Source organism: Phyllostomus discolor, chromosome 5 (genome assembly GCF_004126475.2).
Source record: "Phyllostomus discolor isolate MPI-MPIP mPhyDis1 chromosome 5, mPhyDis1.pri.v3, whole genome shotgun sequence".
Classification (NCBI taxonomy): domain Eukaryota; kingdom Metazoa; phylum Chordata; class Mammalia; order Chiroptera; family Phyllostomidae; genus Phyllostomus; species Phyllostomus discolor.
The window spans coordinates 125,066,329-125,091,940 of record NC_040907.2 but is presented as its reverse complement, the minus strand read 5'-3'; the positions used below and the strand labels follow the sequence as shown (position 1 = coordinate 125,091,940).

Here is a 25,612-nt window from a genome sequence, read left to right as displayed (position 1 = left end):
GAGATTCCACACAAGAGTGGCCTTTTCTCTACCTCTTTGTTGACACTTGTTATCTCTGTTTTCTTTTTCATGATAGTCATTTCAACAGTATGAAACGATACCTCCTTGTGGTTTTGATTTGCATTTCCCTGATGATTAGTGATGTTGAGCACCTTTCCTGTACCTGCTGGCCACTTGTATGTCTTCTTTGCAAAAAAAAAAAAAAAATTTCTATTCAGATGCTCTGCACATTTTTTTATTAGTTTGCTTGGTTTTTTGCTATTGAGTTGTATATGTATATTAGATATTAATCTCTTATCAGATATAGGATTTAGAAATATTTCCTCCCATTTGAAGGTTGCCTTTTCATCTCATTCATGGTTTCCTTAGCTGTGCAGAAGGTTTTACTTTGATATAGTCCCACATGATTATTTTTGCCTTTGATTTGGTGGCAAATTCAACAAATCCCACTGAGACCAATGTCAAGGAACTTATGGCTTATGTTTTTCTGCTAGCAGTTTTATGTTTCTAGGTGTTACATCCAAGTCTTTAATCCATTTTGAGTTCCTTCTGGTGTATTGTGTAAAGAGAATGGTCCTGTTTTATTCCTTTGCAGGTAGCCGTCCAGTTCTTCCAGCGCCATTTATTGAAAAGGCTGTCTTTCCCCCAGTGTATATCCTTGTCTCCTTTGCCATAAATTAACCATATGCAGAGGCTTATTTCTGGGCTCTATTCTATTCCACTGATCTATGTGTCTGTTCTCATGCCAGTACCATGCTGTCTTATTCATGACATAGTTTGAAATCAGGGAGCATGATGCCTTCACCTTCATTCTTCTTTCTCAAGATTGCGTTGGCTATTCGGGGTCTTGGTGGTTCTGCGCAAATTCTAGGATTGTTTGTTCTACTTCTGTGAAAAATGTCATTGGGATTTTGACAGGGATCACATTGAATCTGTAGATCGCTTTGGGTAGAAGGGACATTTTAACAATATTCCTCTAATCCATGAGTGTGAAATGTCTTTCCATGTATTTGGTGTGCCTTCCTCTATTTCTTTCATCAATGTCTTACAATTTTCACCCTACAATTTTAATTTTCTATTTTATTCTATGAGATTTAATTTTTTATTTTTTAAAGATTTTCTTTATTTATTTTTAGAGGAGAAGGGAAGGGAAGGAGAGAGGGAAAGAAACACCAATGTGTGCTTCCCTTTTGCGCACTCCCCACTGGGGACCTGGCCCACACCCAAGCATGTGCCCTGACTGGGAATCGAACTGACAACCCTTTGGTTCTCAGGCCTGTGCTCAATCCACTAAAACACCAGCCAGGGCTACGTTTTATTTTTGTAAATGCTAATCATGACCCATTAATTTAAATTGATTTTATGACCAACCAATGCATGGTTAGCTAAGTTTGAACATCTCTAGAAGGAGCCTCCTCTGCTTTACTATGTAGTGGTAATGATATCAACTCATGTCCCTCGAGTCCTCACTACTGGGAGCAGGGTGGCAAAGACCCGTGATTCCAGACTCAAACCACTGAGGTTTACTCTGGCTCAGCCATTTCTGAGCTATATGACTTTAAATGGGCTACTTGTATCAGCAATGACCCAATACAGCTACCAGTGATAGAAACCTCCAAATAATTGCTTAGCCAAGATCAAAGTGTATTCTCTCCCACGTAAAAGTAGTTAAAAGGGGGAAAGCCCTGGGTGGCTCCTTCAGCTCTCTTCCCCACCATTCCTAGAGCGCAACCCTCATCTCCGTGGGCCAAGGTGGTGGCCAGCCTTCCCATCACATTCCAAGCTGTGGAACACTGCAGGGGAAGAAAGGCTCTCCCTCCCTTTCAGGTGACTTCCTCGAAATGCCTTGCAAAGGTCTGCTTTCATCTCACTGGCCAGAACTCAGTCATGTAGCTGTACCTATCTGCAAAGAAAGCTGGGAAGTATAATCTTTTAGTCAAATAGTTTCTGTTAATTTGAGAAAGGAAACATGGATGTGTAGTCCCTGCCAAATAAGCTCTGCATGCCTTGGTTTCCTCTTCCAGAGCATGATCATGATGATAGCCCCTTACAGATTTGTGGTGGGAGATGCAACGAGACAATGCGTGTGCAGAACTGAGCACAGTACCGGACATGGAGTGAGTGCTAAGCAAATAATGGGCACTAATATTAAGTGTCTGGCACCAAACTAGGCCAATCACATATATTATCTCATTGAATTCCCACAGCAACGTGGTGAGGTTAGAAATTAGCCTCCTCATTTTATAGACGAGAGCACTGAGGTTCAGAGAAGTGAGGTGTTTGCCAGAGTTTACACCTGTGGAAGCGGCAGAACTTAGGCATGAACCTCATCTGTGGGATGTCGAAGTCCTTTCCCTTAACTGTAAGGCAGTGCAGTCTCCTCATGGAGACTAAGCCCCTCCCTGAGGGCCTGATGGGGCTGTGGGGCCAACAGGTACGAGGAGGGGCAAACTGAACCCAAGGCCAGAGCTCCCTGCCTGCCCAGCCACCTACAGAGGGTAGCCCCTACCCAAGGAGGAACAAGACCAGGACAAAAGACCCCATTAGGCATTTATTATAACAAGACCTACAAACTTAGAGTTGGAACATCAAGGTCTTTGATTTACTGAATGACCCTGGCCAAGCCCCTTTTCTCTGTGAGCCTCAATTTCTCCACCTGCTTAATGGAGAGAATGCTGCTGAACCCTACCCCCTTTCTGGGGACATTTTTAGAACAGTGTGGCCAGAGAGTTTTGATGTCCTTGGGATGCAAGTTTTTATAAATGAGATATGTTGTTTGCCTGTTAGCACATTTCTCAGTCTGTTAGAATATTCTGACTACTGGGAGTGGGGTGGGCAGAGAAATGAAGGAACCTAAATGTCTGTGGATGGGGGTAGTTCTCAGACACGAGTTTCCCAGCATGCCCTCCCTACACAGCACTCATGCACAGCATCTAACTATCTTGCCATTGAGCCCTGGGCTGGACTGGCCCAGGTGAGTGAGGGGCTGGGGCTGCAGCCCTCTGCTACTCTGAGACCATGGGTGATTTATAGTTTCTGCATCGGACTTTGACCTTAATTTCTTCTGTCACTGTGGGGCTGTAAAATTCATTAGGGACCCTCAGGCGGAGTGATGGAGATGTCAGGTGGGCAATCATGTGGGTATTTAATCTATCAGATGTGTGGCTTGCCATTTAGCGAGACAACAAGAGAATGTGGAATCAATACGGTTCATTAGTGAGTAGTACGTGCCAGGCCAGTCAGTGCCCACAGTGGCAGCAAGCATGGGGGCATGCCACCTGCGCTCCAAGTCACCTTGGGGTGATGATATGTCCTCGCTCATGGGTGGGACCAGCCCACACCCAGGTACCTTTCCCACCTTCCCACTAGAGCTAAAGCTGCCTGTTACATCTTAGGGGGGCAGGGGCAAAGAGGGAGGGCGGCAGACTCAGGGTGGAGCGCAGTGGTAAGATCCAGTAGTGGCTGGAGGCTGTCCCAGCCATAGTTTGGCTGTACCCCCGGGGGGTTGATTGGACTGTCTTTTGCTCCTTCCATCTCCTCTGCACATAAGGTCCCACTTAACTGAGCCTCAGCCACAGTGTCTGTCCCCACGCCTTTCTGGCACTCTCCCTTCTCATCTGCTACCACATAATCCCAGCTTGATAGCTGGCCCCAGAGAGGTTCCGTGTCCCTTCTGATTGTGAATGTCTCATTCACCCCCAGCCAGCCAGCCACCCTCCCTCCCCCTACATCCTGGGAAAATGGCTTTCTGCATCCCCATCTTCTTTGTTTGATGGTCAGATATGTTGTTTTTTTTTTTTAAAGTCACTCAGTTGAGTCTTCCTCAAACCCAAGAGCATGAGAGAATGGACAATGTTGCAAAAGGGATAGGAGTGGAATTGTTTTTTGCTTTGCTTTGTGTGTGAGTGAGTGTCAGACAGGCGGACTGTGGGCCCCTGGGCCGTTCGCACCTGCGAGAGCAGGGAACACACGGCCTGGCTCCGCACCCGCGCCCGGTGTCTGGCCCGAGGCCTGCGTCTGAGGTCCGGCCCCCCGCAAGCAGACCCTGAGGCAGGGGTTCTGGGGCAGGAGGGTTACTTGGGCAGTGACTCCAGGAAACTCAGATGGGAGTGGGAAGTGAGACAAGGTCACTGAGGGGGCATTGTGAAGCCAATTACCACAAGGTGGGACTGCTGGAGCTCGGTCCACTGTGAAATCGGGGGCGGAGGGGGTGGCGGGGAGGGTTCCTCAGTCATCCCCCCTCAGGGCAATTGTGCATCCACTCCCAGCCCCGCTGAGTGAGGGCTGCTTCCAGGGAAAGGGCGGCCCCATCTCACCAATTGCTCCCTTAAGAAAAAAGCCGTCGGGCAGAGGGAGGCGCAGGGAGCCCCCCACAAGTGGAGGTGAGCACAAGGGTTGTGTGTGGTGCAGCACGGGCAGCTTCCTCATGCCGGCCACTGCCCACATCCAGGACAGGATGAGTATTAGTACTCGTCTCCTAGAGAGGGAGCGGGGATGAAATGGGTTAATCCACACAGCTGTCTCAGAGTAACACCCGGACCCCAGTCAGGACTAAACAACGGTGAGCTGTTGTTTTTGCTTTTGCCTTTATCATCAGCTGGAGTTGCTTCATCTGTAAAATGGGATCGTGAACCCTGTCTTGATGGTTGTCTTAGGACAAACCAGGGCCGAATTATGTCCAGTTCCTTGCATAGTGCCAGGCCCAAGGTGCCGCTCGACAAGGGGGTGAGCTCAGTTACCCCAGCGATGCGAGGGGCCCCCAGTGCTCCTCCAGGCTGACTCCCGGCATCTCCCCTCAGGGGCCAGGAGACCACTAGGCAGCTGCTGGCCACCCCGACAGCCTTTGACATCCCCATAATTGCTTTCCCACAATGACTTCTTTAAGCACAGAGTTGCTGGCCAGAGCAATTTGCTCGCCATCAATTTTTATTTCCAGGTTTTAAAATACAGTGGAGAGAAAGAAAGAAGGGGATGGGAGAACCCAAGAACAACCGCCGTGGCTGCAATAATGAACAAGCTGGAGCCCCCACACCTCGAGAGCACCTGTCAGCCTCATTCCCCACGGGACTGACACATTAATCCACGGGGCTCAGGCCTGGCTGCTGCATGAGCACCCCCACCTGCAGGGCCCAGGCCACTTCCTGTTTCTTCCACCCGGCTGGTTGCTGGGGGACAGCCACCAGGAAAGGGAGTGGTTGGAACTGGGGGTGGGAACGCTAATACAGACTTCACTTGGAAACGTGGACCATGTGCCGGGCAGCAGTCTAAAGCACGTGCAGCACCTTCTTTAGTCCTCATGGTCATCCCAGTGGGCCAGGTAGTATTGCTGGCCCCATTTACAGAGGGGGAAACTGAGGCTTACAGTGGATGTTACCGTGGTTATTCCTTCTCCTCTTCTTCCTCTGGTCTCTTCTTCCTTCCTCCTCCTCTGCTCTCCGCTCCTTCCTTTTTCTCTTCCTTCTTCTCTCCTCTTTATCTCTTCCTCTCACTCCCCTTGCCACTCTTTTCTCTCTCCCTCCTCCCCTTTCCTGTGTGGTTCCTTCTCTCCCTAGACATCAATCTGCTCAGGATTTGCAGTGGGCTTGTCACTGGTAGAAAGGACCTCATAGGTCACCAGATACAATTTCCTCATTCATTCTGTTGCTATTTGTGGAAAGCTCCAGCGCTGGGGATCCATGGGGAATGAGCCAGACTCAGCCCTGACTCAGCCCTGCCCTCACGAAGTTTACATTCCAGTGGAAGGAGAGAGCGAGCCAGTAACATTCACCCATGTGCTGCTGCCAAAACCATGCCCTTCTCCCCACCCCTCCGTCTGCCAGCACTGCCTCTCAGCTCCAGCTGCGTCCAGCCACTTACCAGCCCGTCCCTGACCATCTCGTCCCAGCCCCCATCCCTCTCACCACGCACAGAGACCAGCTCAGCTCCTAGTTCCTGTCCCTTTTCCTGCCCCAGGAGTCTGTTATCCCAGCAACAGTCATGGGCGTTGGGGGGCGGGGGAGCATGCAAGAATCAACCAATGCATGAAAAATGAGTGGAACAACAAATCAGTGTTTCTCTCTCTCTCTTTCTGCCCCCCACCTTCCTCTCTCTCAGATTAATTAGTTAATTGATTGATTGATCAATTAAAGAGGTCTGGGAGAAGCAGTCCTGGCAGAGGGAACCCCTAGTTGTGAGGCAGGAGGAGCGAGCTTGGCCAGTTAGTGACCTACAGACTGACAGAGGAAGCAGAACAGCAGAGCAGTGGGTTCGCAGAGGAGGGCCGAGGCCGCCCCACAGCCTCATCAGGCCTCAGGGTCAAGGGCAGGCAGCTGGGGCTTTGTCCTCAGTGCTCTGGGAGCCATCTAGGCTGGTGAGTGACAGCTCTGATAAAGCCAGATGAGCTGTTGGTGCCGGAGCAGAAGCAGGCAGACCCAGACCCGGCAGGAGGCTGTGCAGCCCACGGGCCCCAGCCCAGCGTCCCACTGGAGTCCCACAGCTGGATGGCTGGTGCCGATGCTGGATCACACCCAGATCTTGTCCCATTTTGGTGGCATTCTCATGGTTCTGCACTTAGCCACAAATCCTCTCTGAAGCCCTCCTTTCTGGGCCTTTGTACTGCGCCCCCCAAGGAGAAGCACGTTTCTGACGCTCTGGGAGCAGAGAACCCAACAGGGACAGTAAAGAGGGGTTTTTTGGAAGATGCTCTAGCCACTTTGTTTTTCACTAAAGTGTAGTTGACACACAGTGCTGTAGGAGTTTCGGGTGTACAATGCTGATTCTACGTTTGTATGCCTTACGATGCGATCACCATGGTGAGCACGGTCGCCCTCTGTCACCACGCATCCTGGGGATGGTGATGTCGACTCCTTTCCTGATGCCTCACGTTACCTGCCCATGGCTTTTCTTCCTTCTGAACAGACATTCTCGCCTCTTGTTTGCCTTCGCCCCGTTTGCCGGCCCCCACCACCCTCCCCTCTGGCAGCCGTGAGTTCAGTCTCTGCATCTGCTTTCGTTTTATTTGTCCATTGGCTTTGTTTTCTCTTTCGATTTCACATGTTTAAGTGAAATCATACAGCATTTCTTTCTCCATCTGACCTACTCCACTCAGCACAGCACCCTCTAGGTCCCTCCTTGATACTACAAATGGCCAGGGTTCCTCTTTCTTGCGGCTGAGTGATATTCCCCTGCACACATGCACCTTGTCTCGTTATCCGTTTGTCTACTGGTGGACATCTAGGTGGCTTCCCTCTCTTGGCTGTTGTAAATAATGCTGCAGGGAACATAGGGGTATATATATATTTCCAAATTAGCATTTTTGTTTTCATGGGTAAATATCCACAAGTGGAATTGCTGGGTGGTGTGGTAGTTCTACTTTTAATGTTCGCAGACTCTCCCTACCGTTCTCCATCTGTGGCTGCACCAATTTACGTCCGCACCAGTGGTGTGCGCGGCCTCCCCTTCCTCCGCATTCTCGCCAGCACTCGTTGTTTCTGTTGACTTCTTGGTGATGCCCATTCTGGCAGCTGTGAGGTGGCACCTCCTTGCCGTTCTGATTTGCATTTCCCTGCTGACTCATGATGCCGAGCGCCTTGTCCATGCCTCTGGTGGCCCTCTGTATGTCATCTCTGCGGGTATGTCTGTTCACATTCTCTGCCCATTTCTAATTGGCATGTATAGCGAAGAAGCTTTGATGAGTTCCATGGCAGTTGGCTGGCAGTTGTAGAGAAGACAGACTTGAGAGAAATCCCGAGGCCTGCTCCATCCTCGCTGCCGCGGTTGATAGCACTGCCTGCCAGGGCACCCAGGGTGTCCATCCTGAGCCCGCAGTGGAACATGAGGAAGGAAAGGCCCTCCCTCTTTCTCTGCAGCTCCCAGCACCAGTTGGGTCCCCACCCTTTTCTAACTGCCCTCCCACTCCACTCGCCCACCCGGCCATGTGCTCTGAGCCTCAGTCCTCGGCTTCCAGCCCAACGTCCCCAGTAGCACCCTCTTTCCTAAGACCCTCTGCACTCTCAGAAGACCCAGATCAGCACCCATGGGCTCTCCTGAAGGCACCTTTCTCTCTGTGCCCCACACCTCCCCATGACCTCTCCTGCACCCTACTGTTCACTCCCTGGTGTCACTGCCTACCTGCAACACTCCCCTCTTCTCCCCTACAGAGTGTAGCCACAGTCACTTTCTGTCCTCCTAGGAGGGTAAGCATTCCCCCGGGCCCAGGGACCCAAAGTAGCGGCTTCCAGCCAGACTTGCCTCTGCCCCCCAACACCCACCACGCCTTCACGCATCGGCCCTGGCCTTCTTCCCATTAGATAGCTTCCTTCGGAGATGGCCGGGGAAACTGAGGCACCAAGCATTTCCCCAGAAGTATGGGTCACACCGTATGCTATTCCCTGGCCAGAAGCTTTTACCTCTTATCCCGGAGAAAAGCTGAACTCCTCATCTATAGCACCATGGCAAGGGGCGTGGGAACGGGGAGAGGACAGGGCCTCGTGGGTCTAACCAGGACGAGTGGACGAGTGGACGTCATCCCAGCCTCTGGGCCTCTGAGCTCCCCCAGCAGAGTCCCTCCTGCCTCTCGCCAGCCACCTCAGTTCCCAGAGCTTGCAAGAGTGCACTTAATCTCACGTAGTTTAAGGAGTTATTCAGAGGGGCTCAGCGAATGATGAATGTGGAAACCATTACCAGTGAAGCACCGGGGCTCCGTGGAGCTGTTTAAAAATGCATTCTCCCATGTAAATTTCTGCTCCATCAATCCTTATGACATGTCAAACATTGCTATTGTTTCCTGAACAAATTGTACCGTGTGCCCTTCTCTGCAGATTTGTGCATGGGAGCAGAACCGCTCGCCGGCGCCCGCAGCCTGCCGCCGTTGCCGGGACCCAGGGCTGCTGGGGAGGCAGCTGGGCCCGCCTTGCTTCAGAGCAGAAGCCCCGTGCTGGGTGTCCGGGCGAGCGTGCGTGACGAGGGTGTGGGAGTGATTGAGTGTGTGCCTGCCAGCTGCCAGCCTGCAGGGAGAGGCACACAGGTGGCTGGGGAGGGGATGTGGAGGGGCCACTGGGGCTGAGATGGGGGGTAGGGGTTTCTTGAGATTGAGGGTGGGTGTGAGTATGTGTCAGGGTGGTGTGTAGCAGGATGGGGTCTACTTGAGCTGGACACAGAGAGGAAAAGAGAGGTTTTTATGACAATTTGTGGGGAGAAGGAGGCATTGGGGGCTGCTTAAGGCACAAAGAGAGGGAAAAAGAAGTGTGTGTGTGTGTGTGTGTGTGTGTGCGAGCACGCGTGCACGCACGCGCAGAGAGAGAGGTGGGGAAGTGTGAGAACATCGGGAGAAGGAAGGCACAAGGACAGGACTTTCAAGCTGTAAAGAAGGGTAGAGGGTGTTTAAAATCGTGAGCGAGGAGGGCATCTGCCCCAGGGAGGGGTCAGCGATATCAGAGGGTGGCAGTGTCCAGCGCACGTAGTTTGGCAGGAGCCGTGGGAGAAGGCCAGAGCAGGCGGGAGTCAGGATGGCGCGTGAGGCCCAACACCAGCAGGTGGGCATCTGCAAGGCCGTGATGAGGACAGCCGTGGGTGCAGTGATACCTGGGCCAGTGTGGGCACAAGGCAGGCACCCTGCAGGGGGCCTTGGTCTAGGGCCAGTGAATGGAAGAGGGTGAGAGCGTGGCTGCTCATTGTGACAATAGGCTAGGTCAGAGGTGGCTCTTGGGAGGGAACAAAGACACAAGAGGACTGACCACTGTGGAAATGCTAGGCCTCCTGGGAGTGGGCATGCGCTATTGGGACGAGCATCAGAGGTGGGGGAGCTGGGCTGCCCTGGCATACAAGTTAAAGGGAGACCTGCATCCCAGCGGGTGCTGGGTGAAGAGCCCTGGGCGGGTTGAGAAGGGCACTGCCAGCCAGCCAGGCTGCCCTGGCCTTCAGCAGGTGACAGCCTCTCCCAGTCTACGCTGTGGGCCACCACACACACCAAGGCCCAGTTTGGGACAGGAATTGGGGCTTTCTTTGAGGACCAAGGGTCTTTGCCAGGGGCCTGCATCCTGGGAAACCACAGCCAGAGACCCCTGCCTCCTCTGCTGCTGGGTACGGCCAAGCAACGCTGGCCGTGCCCAGCCTCCCCAGCCTCCCTGGGGAGGCCAGCCTCCTTGGGCAGAGCCTTGGAGAAGAGCCACTGTGCAAGAAGGAGAAGACTGCCTATGGGGACCCATCTGGTTTCTACTGGATGAGGACAGTGACCTAGGAGGGGTACTCTGGGTCCCGTGGCTGAGCTCTCATGCTGGTGGAAGATGCCTCTACCCCCCACACTCCAACCAATGGGGGAACAGGGGGAGGGGATGGTTAAGAGCACCTTCTGGCAGTTGATGTGTTGAGTTCACATCCTAACACTGTGGCTGTTTGACCTTGGGCGAGTAGATTGACCTCTCTGAGCCTCATTTCTCTCTCTCTGTAAAATGGGGAGAATATTAATATATAAAGCTGTTGGGAAGATGGGACAAAATAAAGCATGAGAAACACTGGGCACAGTGTACGCACACAGCACGTGCTCGAAGGGAAGTGGCGGGGGCACCGTCGCACCCTCCCCACCTGATAGCCAGGGGAGTGACGGGCATCTCTGACTCGCGCCTGGCCATTCTGGGGATCTGACTACTCCCCCGCTGCAAGTTCACCTTGTCTTAACCTTTGGAATTTTCCCCCCGTGTGTATTTATTTTTTTCCTTTTTGTCAGCAGAAGAAAATTACAGTTCTGCCGGCATTGTCCATCACAGAAATAAGCACTTGCGGATGCAATTATAAAGGCCCAAATGAGGGAATTAGTTTTGCTGGTAATGCCAGTGTTGGGAAGAATCGGAGGAGATGCCTTATAAATCAGGCACTGGGCAGCAGCCAGTCCTGGGCCGCTCTCCCAGGTACTGACCACAGGGGTAGACGCTGACCTGCTGGCCCATCCTCATGGGCTGCAGACACTTCCACCAGGGGAGGCTGAGGCCGGGAAGCAGAGACGTTCTGCGCCTGCTCCAGGCCTCGGCGCCTGCACGAGGGCAGTTCCTACCAGGACCTGCCTGGGCAGCTCGGTGGTCGGCCATGACGGGACGACAGGCCCAAATACACCTGACGGAGGGGAGCTGTCCTCCAGCACTAAGCCCTCTAAAGCAGCAGCCCAGCCACCTGCTAGCCCATTTCCTGCTTTAGTGTTCTCACAGGTCTTAACCACTGCCAGTCCGAAATTGTTGTTTCATCATTTCTCTCCCCCAGTGTCTTGTCTCCCCTTTCCCATTGTAAGTCACGTTCCAGCAAGAGCACCGTCAGGCTTATGGCTGTGACGTCAGCGCCTGGCACAGTAGCTGGCACACTGGAAAAGCTCAGAAAATACTTACTGAGTATGTGACTGAGCAACAGTCTGGTCCCAGTCTTCATGAAAGTTGTTTTTTTAACATTTTTTATTGTTGTTCAAGTAGTTTTCTGCCTCCCCCCCTCCGACCCCTCTCCACCATCCCAGCCCTCCCCACCTTCATGAAAGTTTTTTCACCGGTGCTCCACGTGTCCTCCAACTGCCCCTCCAGACCCACCCTGCCCTTCTCACCCGCTCTGCAAGTGCACCGCGGTGACTGCATGGGCCATTTAGTGAGTCCCCACCCTCCGTCTGCCCCCAGGGTTTGGCCCATAGGGAGCTTGGATTGGGGATCGGAGCCTGAGGGACTTGCTGGTGGAGATGCTTTGTAAGCCCCAGCCACGTGCCCTGGGCACCCAGAGTGGCCTCACTCTGGCTGCTCACTGTCCGCCATGGCATCTGCTGAGAGGGGCATCAGCTGAGAGGGGCATCAGCCCCCCTGGGGGGAGATCAGGTCGGCTGTCAGCAGTTGACAAAAGGAATCTCAGATTTCACTAAGTTTGGCGGTTTGTGGGCCCGGTGCTGGGCATCACAGAAGATACGAAACGGCGTGAGATGCAGCCTTCTCTGGCGAGGGGAAGAAATGGGGCAGACACAGGCCGCTTTCAGCCATGGCAGATCATGCTGCATGTTCAGAAAAGGTGCAGCAGGGGCTCTCAGGTCAAGGACAGTGAGCGGTCAGGAGCTCCCTCAGGGAAGGGGCACTTGGGGTGGACCGGGGTTCAGATGGCAGTTTCAGAACGAAGGGGTGGTGCAACAGGCCATGAAAGAACAGGCTGGGTGCATCAGGGAGAAGTGGGTACAAGGCCACCAAGGCCAGCTGGGCTGTGCAGAGCCCGGACGCCAGGTGCTGGCCTGGAATGAATTCAGCAGCAGTGGGGCGCTCTGAAGGCTTTGGAGCGGAGGAAGATGGTTGTAGTCGTTGGTTTGACTTCTCACCCTGGGCCTCCTATGAGAGTCCTGGCCAGCAGCTGAAAGTGCTAATGCGTGCCTGTGGGTGAGATCCTGGCCTGGGGAGGGCAGCAGTGGGGACAGAGGTGGGGGGCAGGGAGCCTGCAGCACAGGTGAGATGCTCACCTGAGCCTGGTCTGGCATTTCTTAGAGTCACCAGGTACAACATGGGAGCCACCCAGCCTGGCCACTGGCCATCCCCACCCCCCATCCCTGTAGCCATCCGGCTGGCCTGTGGGAGCCCGGAAGTCACCCTGCAGGGGGACAGACTTGGCAGGAGGGAAGAGGTATTCACAACCTGAGGAAGACACTTGTTCTCCATTCATAGGCCCCTGGACACTCCTCCAACCCTCTTCCTGAGGGGGCCGAAGGGCCACTATCTGTGTGGCACTAGGTTTGTCCGTTGGTCTTTCAGTTGCTCAGGCATGTAGCAAGACTTGGGACAGAGGTGAAGATACTTTTCTTTTTTTCATTGCTTTTAGAGAGAGAGGAAGGGAGAGAGAGAAACATCAATTGGCTGTCTCCTGTACCTCTGGTGGTGGGGTGGGCAGGGGGAGTAGGAGGCAGTGGGGGAAGGTTGCACACCCCTGTGCCCGCACCTAGGCCGGGGATTGAACCTGCAACCTAGCTGTGTGCCCTGACTGGGAATCAAACCCAAAACTTTTGATATAGGGGTGACCTTCCAACCAACTGAGCCATACCTGCCAGAATGTGCCATGACACCTGGCATGGGGCAGGGATGGAGCCTGTCGCTGGCCCCAACAGCGCCCTCTACTGGGCTGGCTGGCATTGCAGACCTGTTGGTTTTAAAAACAGGGATTTGGAAGCCAACTCTGCCACTTACCCTTACTCAATGTCATGAGGCCTCTGTGTTAAAAGCAAAGAGCAGGGGACACGAAGGTGCCCTCCTCATAGGGGTGTGGTCAAAACTGAGCAGCATATGCATTAACACTGTTGCGTGGGTGTGGGTATAGCCCATGCAGCTGTAGATGAGAGAGACCAGGAGCTGCCTGAGCTGCCTTATATCCAGGCCCCATGACCCTGCCCAGCCCTCAGGGAGCCACAGCTTAATGGGGCAAGAAACACATCAGCTCACAGCTTCGGCTCAAAGTGCGGTCAGGGCTGGGAATATCACAGAGCCCGAACCCAGCCTCGGGGAGCCCGGGGAGACAGGAGCGGGCAAGCTGGGCAGAAGGCAGGAGCAGTCTTCAGAGATGGGGCAGCTCCAAACAGGCACCGGAGCCAGTCAGGCCCAGCCCGATCAGGGACAAGGCTGGAGCCAGCAGCAAGGGCTGGAGTCCAGGGCTGGACACACACGCAGAAGAGGAGGGACTGTCCCCGAGGACACCAGGGAGCCCTCCACACACAAGAGGATTTGCTGCCTCCTCCTGGACACAGGGCCCCTCGCCTGGCCCCACTGCAGCCAGGCACTGGCCCCAAGGAGGCCCTGCGTGCTGGCCGTCCCCACCCCGGCAGGGGCACAGACACAGCTTTTCATCTTATTATTCTGCTTCGTGCATTTGAAAAATGAAATTTCTCCCTCTCCCCTTCACTGGGCATACATATTTCATACGGTCATTACATGGTGGCACTAAAGGACTCACAAATCTTCCCTGGTCACGTCGGCAGCCTGGGCAGGCAGTGAGAGGACCCCAGGGAGAGTGGTCAGTGTGGGCGTTGTGGCTGTGCCAGGCCACAGGGGGTAGGAGGTAGGGAGTGGGGTGCAGGGGGAGAATGGCAGCACTGTTGCCTGTAGAGAGATAGTTCTATCTTGTCCCCAGGGGCCCAACATTTAATTTCCTTTGGCCTCAGTGGCTCCAGGTCCCAGGGGGAAGGGTACTATGCAAGGGGACCTCAGGGGTCCATCCCGCCCTGACTGTCCAAGTGCCATTCTGGAGGGCCCCCAGAGTTTGGATGTGACTTTCAGAGGCAGAGAACCCCCTTACATTGTGCCCCAGGCCCCTCACTTTCTGCCCAGGTCCAGCCCCCTCTGTCTCCCCTGTCCCCTCTGTACTCCCTAGCCTCTCTCTCTCCCTGCCTTTTTCTGGTCCCCTTCTCTTTGCGCCTTCTGCTCCATTTCCCTTAGAATGCTCTCTTCTCCTCACCTTTGCCCCCATCTGTCCACCAACTCCCTTATTCCTCCCCACCCCTTCTTACTCGTATTTATTCATTCATTTCCAAGCATTGGTGAAGTACCGCTCTGTGCCAGGCAGTGTCTCTGCCTGAAGATGAGCCTGGCAGATATGGCCCTGACCTCGTCGCTCCCCCAAACACTTGCATTTGACGATGAAAATGCTGAGGCCCCAGGGGTTGCTGTCTTGTCACGCCATGACCTAGGCTGTTGACACTGCCTGGAACTTGGCCTGTCCTGGCTGTTGTGGCTCAGTTGGTTGGAGCATCATCCCATGACCAAAAGTTTGCAGGTTCAATTCCCATTCAGGACACATACCCAGGTTGCAGGTTCAGTCCCTGGCCCCAGGCATGTATGGGAGGCAACCAATCGATATTTCTCTCTCACATGGATGCTTCTCTCTCTCCCTTCCTCGCTCCCCCCCCCCCCCCCAACCTCTCTCTCTAAAAGCAACTTTCTAAAAAAATGTCCTTGGGTGAGGATTAAAAAAAGAAAGCCTCGGCCTGGGCCAGAGGAGATGTGTGGGAGAACCATTGGCTTGCTGTGGGCATTTCCTGGCGATGTCGGGAGCCTCCACTGGGTCTGGCAGTAATGACTTCTTGTTCTCCTCTTTATAGGCAACGGACAATGACGTGGGCACCTTTGGAGAAGTCAACTACTTTTTCACCGATGACCCTGACCGGTGAGACCCTACCCAGCTTCTTCACAGTGGATTGGACACTCCTCAGTGCCCTGGGAGGGCGCCACACCCATGGCTGGAGTGCCAGGCTGGGGTGGGAGCCCAAGGGCCCCGTGGCTGGGTTGGCCCTGACTGTGGTGTGGTCTTGCTCAAGTCCCCCAAACTCCCTGGGGCATAGCTCCTCTGGCCCTCAAAAGACAGCATTTAAAGCCTTGAAACACTAATGACAGCACAGCAGCAGTGGCAGCCAGCATTTTCAAAGCCCTTACCATTTGTCAGGCTTTTTGCCAAGTGCTTTATGAGTATTATGTGTTATCATTTTCCAAACTAAATGCTAGGGGAACCCAGTGCTAGGTACTAGCTTCGTCCCCACTTTACAGATGAGGAAACTACAGCCCAGAGGGGCTTAGTCTCTTGCTCAGAGCCATGCAGCTGGCCGAGCACCCAGCATGTAGGGCCAGGGCTCTGCATGGGGTTTTCACCACCAGGACCCACAGCTTCTAGCCATTAGGTAGGTGCCATGCCTCACCACCTGACCTATACCATATGCCAGCCTTGCCCTGTCACCTGCCATGGTCCTGGGCATCTCTTTCCCTTGTCTGCAGTTCAGCTGAGCCCAGGAGAGGCTCTCTCATTTTAAATATGATCAAAAGCCAAGTGGAATTCAGAGGGCAGGTCTGCTTCTAAGGCTGAAGGGTCTTGGGCACCTGGAAGCCCAGCAGGATGAGTGTGGCACTGGCGGTCTGTGTAAGTGACCAGGAAGAAGCAGATTATTAGGTGCATTCCAGCCATTTGCTGCCACTATGCAATGGGGCCTCGAAATGGGAAGAAGGAGCAAGCAGTGCGACAGATGTACAGGGCACCCCAGTCCCTGAAGGGATCTGGGTCCAGCGACCTTGTCCTGCTCATTTTGGGTTTCCTCAGCTCTCCCCATCTCTGGGCCAGGGCTCTCCTGGTCTCAGAGCAGTGTCCTCCAGGCCTGGTAGCTGCCAGCTTTGCAACAGGTCAGAGCACACAGATGTCAGCTGACTGCTCAGGGGGGCACCTGAGGGCGTGTTGAAAGGAGGCAGGTAGAGCGATGGTCTCACCGGACCTTGCTCCTCCCCAGGAGACATGCCAGGCTCAACCCCTCAAGCAGAAGCCTAAGGCTAACCCCTGAGAGAGGACCAACCACACCTCCCCTTGCTGGATGCTTTGCTGCCTGTTGAAAATATTTTGGTGCAAAGCCATCTGGATGGCAGATTTGTTTTATTCCTTAGATATGTGTGGGTGTTACTGAAATGTAATTGCTATAAACTTTATATGAAGGAAGACCCAAGAAAAACAGAATTACCTTCTGGAGGACAGGCCTTTGTAGTGCAGGCTTCCCCCACTAGGTGAGTGTTCTAGGAGCCCATCTGGATGAGTGCAGCAGCTGGTGGTGTTGTGAGAGTCTGCGTTCAGCTTCAGTGGATTTTTTTTGAAAACTCTTTCAATGTGTTTGCCCACTTCACAATGGGTGATTTACAAGCGCACCTGCCCATACCATGCTGAGTGTCCAGCAGCTTTTGACCAAAAATGGCATGACCCCCATGCCCCAATCTCTCTATTCACCCAGTCTCACCCCAAGTGACTTTTTTTGTTTTCCTGGATGAAAAAATGTCCTCAAAGGGAAATGTTTTGCCGATGTGGAAGAGGTGAAACAAAACACTGCAGAGGCACTAGTGGGCTTCAAAATCAATGAGTTCGTAAACTGTTTTGAGCAGTGGGAAAATGTCTCAATAGGTATAGTGCATCAAATGGAGAGAACTTTGGAGGTGACTGAAGTTGAAACATGTAAGAAGGAATACACAATTTTGATGAATAAATTCCATTTTTTGGGTCCCCCTCATACTTGCTTTAAGTGCACGGCATAGTGACTTGGTACTTGTACACACTGGGAATGGTCACCACGGTGAGTCAGGTTCACCCTTGTCTCCACACACTGTTACACATTTTTTTCTTGTGGTGAGAACTTTTAAGATCTACTCTCTTAGCAACTTTCGAATGTGCAGTACGGTATCATTAACTGTAGCCCCCACGCTGTCATTACATGCCCATGACTCAGTTACTGTGTAAGGGGAGTGTTGTGCCTTTTGATAACCGTCTGGTTTTATTCTTTTCCACGTGGCTGTCCAGTTTTCCCAACACCATGTATTGTATATTCTTGGCTCCTTTGTTATAAATTAATTGACCACATAGGGCTGTATTTATTTCTGGACTCTGTTCTGTTCCATTGAGCTACATGTCTGTTTTTATGCTAACACCGTACAGCTCTGTAATACAGTTTGAAGTCACTTTGTCATTGTTTCTCAAGGTTGCTTTGTTTATTTGGGTCTTTTGTGGTTCCACACAAGTTTTAGGATTACTTGTTCTGTTTCTGTGAAACATGCCATTGGAATTTTGACGGGGATCGCAGTGCGTCTGTAAGTTGCTTCAGGTGGTATGTACATTTTAACTGTGGATTCTTCCCATCAGCGAGCACAGAGTGTCTTTCCAGTTCTTCGTGTCATCTTCAACAGCCGTTGTCGGCATCTTACAGTTTCCGGTGTGCAGGTCTTTGACTTCCTTGGCTAAATTCGTTCCTAGCTGTTTTCTGATGCTATTGTAAATGGGATTGTCTTCTTAATTTCTCTTTTTGACAGTTCATTATTAGCGTATAGAAATACAAAAAAAATTTCTTATCACTTCTTGGCCTTTTGGCTAAGATCAAGTGTAGAAATGCAAAAGATTTTTATATATTGACTTTGTATACTGCAACTTTTCTGAATTTATTTATTCTAATAGTCTTTTGGTGGCATCTTTAGTGTCTTCTGTATATAGTATCACATCCTCTGAAACAGTGACAGTCTTACTTCTTCCTTTCTCATTTCAATGATTTTTTCCCCTTACCTAAGTGCTGTGGCTAGGACTTCCAACAAATAGTAAGTTAAATAAAAGTGATGAGAGTGGACACCTTGGTCTTGTTCCGGATCTTAGAGGAAAAACTTTCAGCTTTTCACCATTAAGTTTGATTAGCTGTGGGCTTGTCATATGTGGCTTTAATTATGCTGAGATACGTTCCCTCCATACCCAGTCCATTGAGAGTTTTTCTCAGAGGAGGATGTTGAACTTTTTCAAAGGCTTTTCCTCTGTCTATTGAAATGATCATATCATTTTCATGCCTTAATGTTTCATCCTGTCAGTGTGTTGCCCACTGGCTCATGGGTGCGGAAGCATCCTTGCATCTCTGGAATAAACCCCACGCAATCATGGCATGTGACCCCTTTCATGTATTGTTGAGTTTGGTTTGCTAATATTTTGTTGAAGATTTTTGTCTCTATGTTCATCAGGAATATTAACCTGTTTTCTGTTTCTGTTTTCTTTGCTTATAGTGGCCTTGTCTGGTTTTGGTATCAGGGTAATGCTGGCCTCATAAACTGGGCTTGTAAGTGTTCCCTCCTGTTCTAACCCTGGAAGAGTTTGAGGAGGATTGGTGTTAATTCTTCTTTGAACGTTCGGTGGAATTTACCAGTGAGGCTGTCTGGTCCTTGACTTTTGTTTGTCGGGAGGTCTGTGATTACTGATTCAACTTTGTTAGTAGTTTATTTGTCCAGATTTTCTGTTTCTTCTCGATCCAGTCTTGGTAGATTTTACATGTCCATTTCTTCCGCACTGTCCAATTTGTCGGCATGTGGTTGTATTTGTGCAGCGTCAGTTACAGGGATCCTGACCATCACAGCTGCCCAACACCCACCTGGCCGGGAGGCAGGAGCTCCTGCTCACAGCAAAGCAGGGTCATTCTCCCTGGGCCTCCTCTCTGAGCGAATCGGCCTACGCCTATCCTTTCCATGCCTGACCGCTTCACCTCCCACGCGGTCCTGCTTCCTGCCCACCCCCTCCCACCCGACCCCCCATGAGAAACGGATGCTCTTCTCAATAACAGCAAGTGGAAACGAAGGCAGACATCAGGCTTCATTTGCGTGCTTGCGTCTGTCTATCACTGCGGGCAAGGGCAGGCTGGCGAATGCGGACCCTGTCCACAGGCTGCTTTACACCAGGGCGCTCCTTCCCTTCCTCCTCCTCGCCCGACGCAGGTTCTCTCTGGACAAGGACACTGGGCTGATCATGCTGATCGCCAAGCTGGACTATGAGCTCATCCAGCGCTTCACCTTGACGGTCATCGCTCGGGATGGGGGCGGCGAGGAGACCACAGGCCGCGTCAGGATCAACGTGCTGGACGTCAACGACAACGTGCCCACCTTCCAGAAGGACGCCTATGTGGGCGCCCTGAGAGAGAACGAGCCTTCTGTCACACAGCTGGTGCGGCTCCGGGTAAGACTTGGGGCTCCCTCCCGTTCGTCTCACTGCGACAATGTCCACACTGCCCAAGGCAACCCGCTGCCATTCACCTTATCCTTCTCTCTCCTCCTCCTTCTTGACTACTCCTTCGGGAAGCCGCTGCAAGAGTGGCCAACCTCCCATCCGCAAAGAAGTCTCGCCAGATTTGGGGGTCACATTCTCTGTCTGTGTGGGGCTTCCTCTTAGCATCACCTGGTGTCCTTGGTTACCAAGGGCAGCCAGTGTCTGTCTCAGCTTAATGTCTGTCTGTGGCATTCCAGGTCACCATTCAGCAAAAGGACACCCTCCTCCTCTCCCTTGGCATGTGCTGAGCAGTTTCTTGTGTAAGGGCCCCCATCCAAGCCCCTAAGAGGCTGCTTAGAACCAGGAACTGCTGTAGCTGGCAGGAGCCAGACACCACGGGTTCAACCCACTCTCAAGAAGAGGAACAGGCAGGAAGAGGCAGGCCCCAGAAGGCACGGGAATCGGCAGAGTAGGAGAGACAGGGCTAGAGCTCAGAACTCCGCACTCCAAGTCCCTCTTCAGGGAGTTCCCTCCACGTTCCGAGGGTGTCCGACCATGAGACATCTCAATGTCTTCACATCCCTTCCTCACTTGGCCCACCCGTGGTGACTGTGCCCAAAGCCTCCATTTAGAACTTGTTTCTGAGGCAAGGTGGAGGAGGTGGGCAAGGCGGACACACAGAAGGCAGGACCGAGTGCGCACCTGACATTGGCCGTGGCTCCCCATAGGACCCTGCTCTCCCTCTCCTCCCCACCCGCTCAGCTCCTGTTGCACCCTGAGTGGGGTGGGGGGGCGCCCCTTAGGCTCTCTGCAGTCAGACATCTGGAAAGAAGCTACTTAATGCAGCCACATCAGAGGACAGTCAAGGGGAAGAAGGACCTGACGCCAGTCCAGTGCCTTGTTCCCTCCTAGCATTCATGCAACATGCATTTATTAGTCCAAACAGCAGCACATCCAGACCCCATACTGGACTCTGCCGTATACAGCCATAATCCAGAGATACAAGATTCCTGCAAGCAGGGAATGACCAGTCTGAGCAAGGCAGGCAGAAATTAAACAAGGAGTTGGGGGGAACAGATGGGGTGCAGAGCACGGGGCTCCACCCCAGTCTGGAGATCAGGGAAGGCCCCTGTGGGTGGGATATGCAAGCTGGGGCCAAAGGGGCTGGGAGATGGTCATGCCAGGGATGGTGGAGACCCTGTCCATCCCCTTGGGGCGGCCTGGCCTTTTCCTCTTCTCCCCAGGCCGCCAGCCTGCCCTCTAACTTCCCCAGGGTAGCTCCACGCCCCAACATGACAGGTGTCTGCTGGGAGCCAGACGGCAGCCTCCAGCTGAAAGGCAAGGAGGGTCTGGATCACCCAAAAAGGGGGCGCCAAGAGGAACCAGCCTCCCTCTGACCCACCTTCTTTTAGTCCCGGCCACTGAGGGCTCACAGGGCCATGTCCATCCTCTTCTAGGCGACAGATGAAGACTCTCCGCCCAACAACCAGATCACCTATAGCATCGTCTACGCCTCTGCCTTCGGCAGCTACTTCGACATCAGCGTGTATGAGGGCTATGGAGGTAGGTGGGGGCAGGGATGCGGGCCCAGTAGGAGGAGGGTTGGCAGGTAGGAACGGGGTTTCCCACTCACTAAGGAGAAGGCCCTTCTGTCTCCCAGAGACCCTGGAGCACTGGGAAATTTCCCCACAGCTCCTGTGGCACGGGGTCACCCTTCCATAGGATCAAGATCTATAAGGGGGGGACCCCCAAAAACAGAGTTATCTTCTGGAGCATGGGCCTCTTGTTGTACAGGCTTCCATCACTAAGTGAGTGTTCTAGGAGCCCATCTGGATCAGTGCACCAGCTGGTATTGTTGTGAGAGGCTGTGTTCAGCTTCAGTGGATTTTTTGAAGACTCCTTCAGTGTGTTTGCCCATTTCGTGGTGGGTGATTTACAAACACACCTACCCACACCACACTGAGTGTTCAGCAGTGTTTGACCAAGAATGGCATGGCCCCTGTGCCCCACCCTCCCTATTCATCCAGTCTCGCCCCAAGTGACATTTTCTGTTTTGTTTCCCCTGATGAAAAAAGTCCTCAAAGGGAAACATTTTGCCAATGTGGAAGATATGAAACAAAAAACAGCAGAAGCACTAAAAGGACAGTCGATCAAAATCAACGAGTTCAAAACTGCTTTGAGTAGTGGGAAAAAGTCTCGATAGGTGTGTTCATCAAATAGAGAGTACTGGGAAGGTGACTGAAGTTCAAACATGTAAAAATAAATACACAGTTTTTTATAAATAAATTCAGGGTTTTTGGGGTCCCCCCTCGTGTGTCTCACATCAGCCAGATCTCTCTCCGGTCTTAGGCCCATGGCCAGCCAGGCATCCGCTGTTCCCTGGGTCTGGTGGACACCTACTCCTCACCAAGTCTTCCCGGGCAGATCTGGGGGGTGCAGGCTCATTAGCCAAGTTTCCCCATCCTGCAGGCACACCACGGCCACCCCCTGCGCTTCCCAGACCTCAGCCCTTCCCTGCCTGGCCCAGGAGCAGCTCCACACTGTGGACCCTGCCCTGCTGTGAGTCCTGGTCCCTACACCCCGTGAAGGGAATGGCAGCGGCAACCTCAAACTCCAAGATCCCAAAAGACCCCCTTTTTTTCAGTTGAAGCAACAGGCTCAGAGAGAGAGAACAACTGCCCCAGGTCACACAGCAAAGCAGTGCAGAGAGGCCCATGTGATCTGGCTCTTGGTTGCCTCTCCAGCCTTGTCTTTCAGCACACCCCCACCCAGCACCAGAATCCAGCGTCTTCCAACCCCTCGCCACCCTGTCCCTTTTCAGTGGTCACTTCCATGTCTCTGCAGGGTCCGTTCCTTTTGCTCTGCCTCCCTGTAACCTTTGTCTAGTTTCAAGGGCTCCTTTGGATATCTCCTCTTCCAGGAAGTTTCCCTAATGCTTGGAGAGGTGTGTCAGGTGCCCCCGCGGCAGAAGGGGCGAGCACTGGATGACTCTGCATCCCGTGCTCACTCCTCCTCCCACCCCACAGTTCTGTCAGAGAAATGCAATCATAGAAGTTAGTCCTGGCTCCTGAGGCTGCAGCCTGATGTCCTCTATCAAATCTGCCCCCTTAAAGAATGTGACAGTTTCACGTCTCCGCCCACCCTCACACCTCACCTCCCTCTCAGCTGGAAGGACCTCCCTTAGGTTTTATATTACTGAAGCAATAATTTGATTTCTGTTTTCCAAATAGAAAGTAGCAATTTAATATTGTCGCAGTGCCTTTGCAGACTATCCATGCTCCCACTCCCGAGCCAACATGCCTTCCCATCCCAAAATGAGATCAGTGGCTTAGCACAAAAGGGTACTGGGGTGAGAATTCAGGCTGTGTGGGGAGGGGGCGTGGCGGGCCAAAGCAGCTGCCTGAGCTCTGCCCCTCCCCGCCCAGATCCCCCTCTCCACTTCTGTCTGCCCTTGGTGTTCAGGGTCTTCACCCACCTTCTAGCAGAGTTCTGCTGAGGGTAAAACCTGCAACACCACGCCCTGAGTGTCCTCCCTAGGGGTCTAAACAGTGCCCAGAGCGGCCACTGGACAGGCATGAAGAGCCTGAAGGATAAAGGGGGGAGGGAGAGAGAGAAGAGAAATGGGGATAAAGGCAATGAGAGGAACAGAGGGGACCAGAGGAGACCAGGGAGGGAACTGCCTCTGTACCCCTCTGTCTGCCCCACCCCGGGCAACTCCAACACTGGGCAATAAGTGGACGAGCTGCTTATTGCAAGGGTGTCAGGAGCAGTACCAGGGACGAGAGTCAAGAGCCTGGGGCAGGACCCTGTCCTCAGGCTGATGGGGAGTCAGGTGAGCGGGTGAGACAGACAGACAAGTAGGAGTAATGCCTACCAGGGAAGAGCCTGGACTCTGGATTCAGACGAACCTGGGCTCAAATTCTGGCTCTGTTGTGTTCCTAGCTGTGTGTCTTTGGGTAAGTTACCAAACCTCTCTGACCTTGCTTTCTCCATCTGTAAGTCAGGCTTATTTTACCACCAGAGTAGTTACACCTGGCAACTCAGCACTGGGCCTGGCACACATCGGGCAGTCAGTATACCTGGGCTAAGTTTATGAAACTCCAGGAGTTCAGAGGCAGGAGGGGAAAACAAGGCAGTGCTTGCCCAGTGACGCCTGCTCTTCCCTCTCTGCCCCAAGGGAAGCCCTGGCTGGGTGGGGGTCTGAGGTCTGCTTACAGGGGCCCTGGGGGCCTGTTCCTGTCATTTCAGTGATCAGTGTGAGCCGCCCCCTGGATTATGAACAGATACCCAATGGACTGATTTATTTGACGGTCATGGCCAAGGATGCTGGCAACCCGCCTCTGAACAGTACTGTCCCCGTCACCATCGAGGTGTTTGTAAGTATCCAGGGGTGGTAGGTGCTCCCCAGGGTGTGAGGGGCTCTGCCTGAACCCTGTGTGCCCAGATCCTCGACTGTCCCGTGGCTCAGGGGCTTCCCAAAGCTGCCCTAGCAAACCCTGCTGCTTGGCCAGGGGAAGCCCCCGTCCTGGAATGTAAGAAGAGCCTGACTTTCCTGCTCTAACTTCGTTCAAGGGCCTCAGGACACCCTCTTGGGGGGACAGGCGCTGGGAGGAAATGTCACAGGGTTCCTTCATTTATAGCCACATTCTGTGAAGTCCGAGGGAATTCCTGGAAGGCCATCTTCTCTCCCGCCTCTCTCTCTATCCCCCTCTTTCTTTTTCACGTCCCTTTTCTACTCCTCTGAAGCTCTCAAGGGGCCTGAAACCAAACCACAGCTTGTCTGACATGAATATCATACACACTTTAGTGCTTTTCACACCTGAAATGATCACTCTCTGAATCTATCTCCACAGCGGTTCGCTGGCCCCTCGCAGCTCCCCCAGCCAGCCCGGGAACGAGACAGTGGTGACAACAGGCCTTTCCCTGGAGACCCTCTAACACTGCACACACACACACACACACACACACACACACACACACACGCATAATGCCCCCATTCTGTAAAGGCTGCTGCCTGCAGGCGGTGGCGAGCACGTGTTGATGGAGAGTTAGCACATTACCGATTCCAGGAGGATTGGATCAGAGTGTCAGGTTAAGAGACGTGCTGTGATCTGACGTGTGCTCAGGAAAGCATCTCACCCACAGCGGGCCTGCCGGGCGACTTTCCCGCCCCGGCCGGCTCTGCCGGCAGCGCCTGGTGTGCCCGACACTCAGCTCTGACAAACCTCGTCCTCCCCACCTGAGGCTGAGGCTCCAGGGCCAGCTCCCAAGTGGAAAGGCCCTCGTCTGGGCAGGGGACCCTACTTGATTGCAGGATAGGACGGGGCTGGCAGTGATGGAGAAGTTGAGGTGAAGCACGTGGGAGCAGGATTTAGGGGTGGCCTGGGAGGTTGAGGCCATGCGGAACCAGATCCCGCAGAGGGAAGGGCAGGGAGCCCGGGCCTTCCGTCTGGCAGTCGGGCCTCAGGCAGCGTCAGCGCAGGGCGGGGAGAGCAGGGCCACAGAAGCCTGAACGCCCCCTGCTGTCAGCCTGCAGCCTCTGCCGGGAAGCCCTGGGGTCCCACCAGGAGGTGGCAAGTGTTCCCTGCCAGTTGTAACCACGTCCTGGTGTTCTTTTTAGATTCATTTTTCTGTCACAGTTGACCTACAATAATACATGGGTTTCGGGTGTACAACATAGAGATTAGTAATCTGCATTAGGGGTTCCAATCTTTTGGCGTCTCTGGGCCACACGGGAAGAAGGGTTGTCTTGGGCCACACATTAAATACACAAACACTAATGACAACTGATGAGCAAAAAACAGGTTTTAGGTAAACTTACGATTTTGTGTTGGGCCACATTCACAGCCATCCTGGGCCAACTATGGCCCGAGGGCCGCGAGTTGGACACCCCTGGTAGACATCTATGTAACTTATGAGGTGATTGCCTCAGTGAGTCCAGTACCCATGTGACAGCATCCTTAGTTGTTACAACATCACTGACCACATTCCCTGAAAGCTGTCCTGAGGGTCAGAAGGGGCTCCGCATGCTCCCTCCAGGTCTTCTCCAGCAGCAGGAGGAGGGTCTGGCAGCACAGACAGGTGCCCCTTGGCCGTGCGTGAGCATCGCCTCTCCAGCGGCACT

The 25,612-nt window shown here is 53.1% G+C and overlaps 1 protein-coding gene and 1 pseudogene across 4 annotated transcripts in view; both read left to right on the top strand.

Moving 5' to 3' along the window:
• Positions 1–25,612, top strand: part of CDH23 (cadherin related 23) — a 410,614-nt gene that overhangs the window by 260,727 nt on the left and 124,275 nt on the right. For all 4 annotated transcript variants that reach the window (XM_028511340.2, XM_036026831.1, XM_028511341.2 and 1 more), the window contains 4 exons: positions 15,065–15,129; positions 19,221–19,458; positions 20,946–21,051; positions 23,737–23,864. In XM_028511340.2, coding sequence (XP_028367141.1) covers positions 15,065–15,129; positions 19,221–19,458; positions 20,946–21,051; positions 23,737–23,864 — 537 coding nt within the window. The remainder of the gene's footprint in view (positions 1–15,064; positions 15,130–19,220; positions 19,459–20,945; positions 21,052–23,736; positions 23,865–25,612) is intronic.
• Positions 17,828–17,909, top strand: LOC114498160 (annotated as a pseudogene).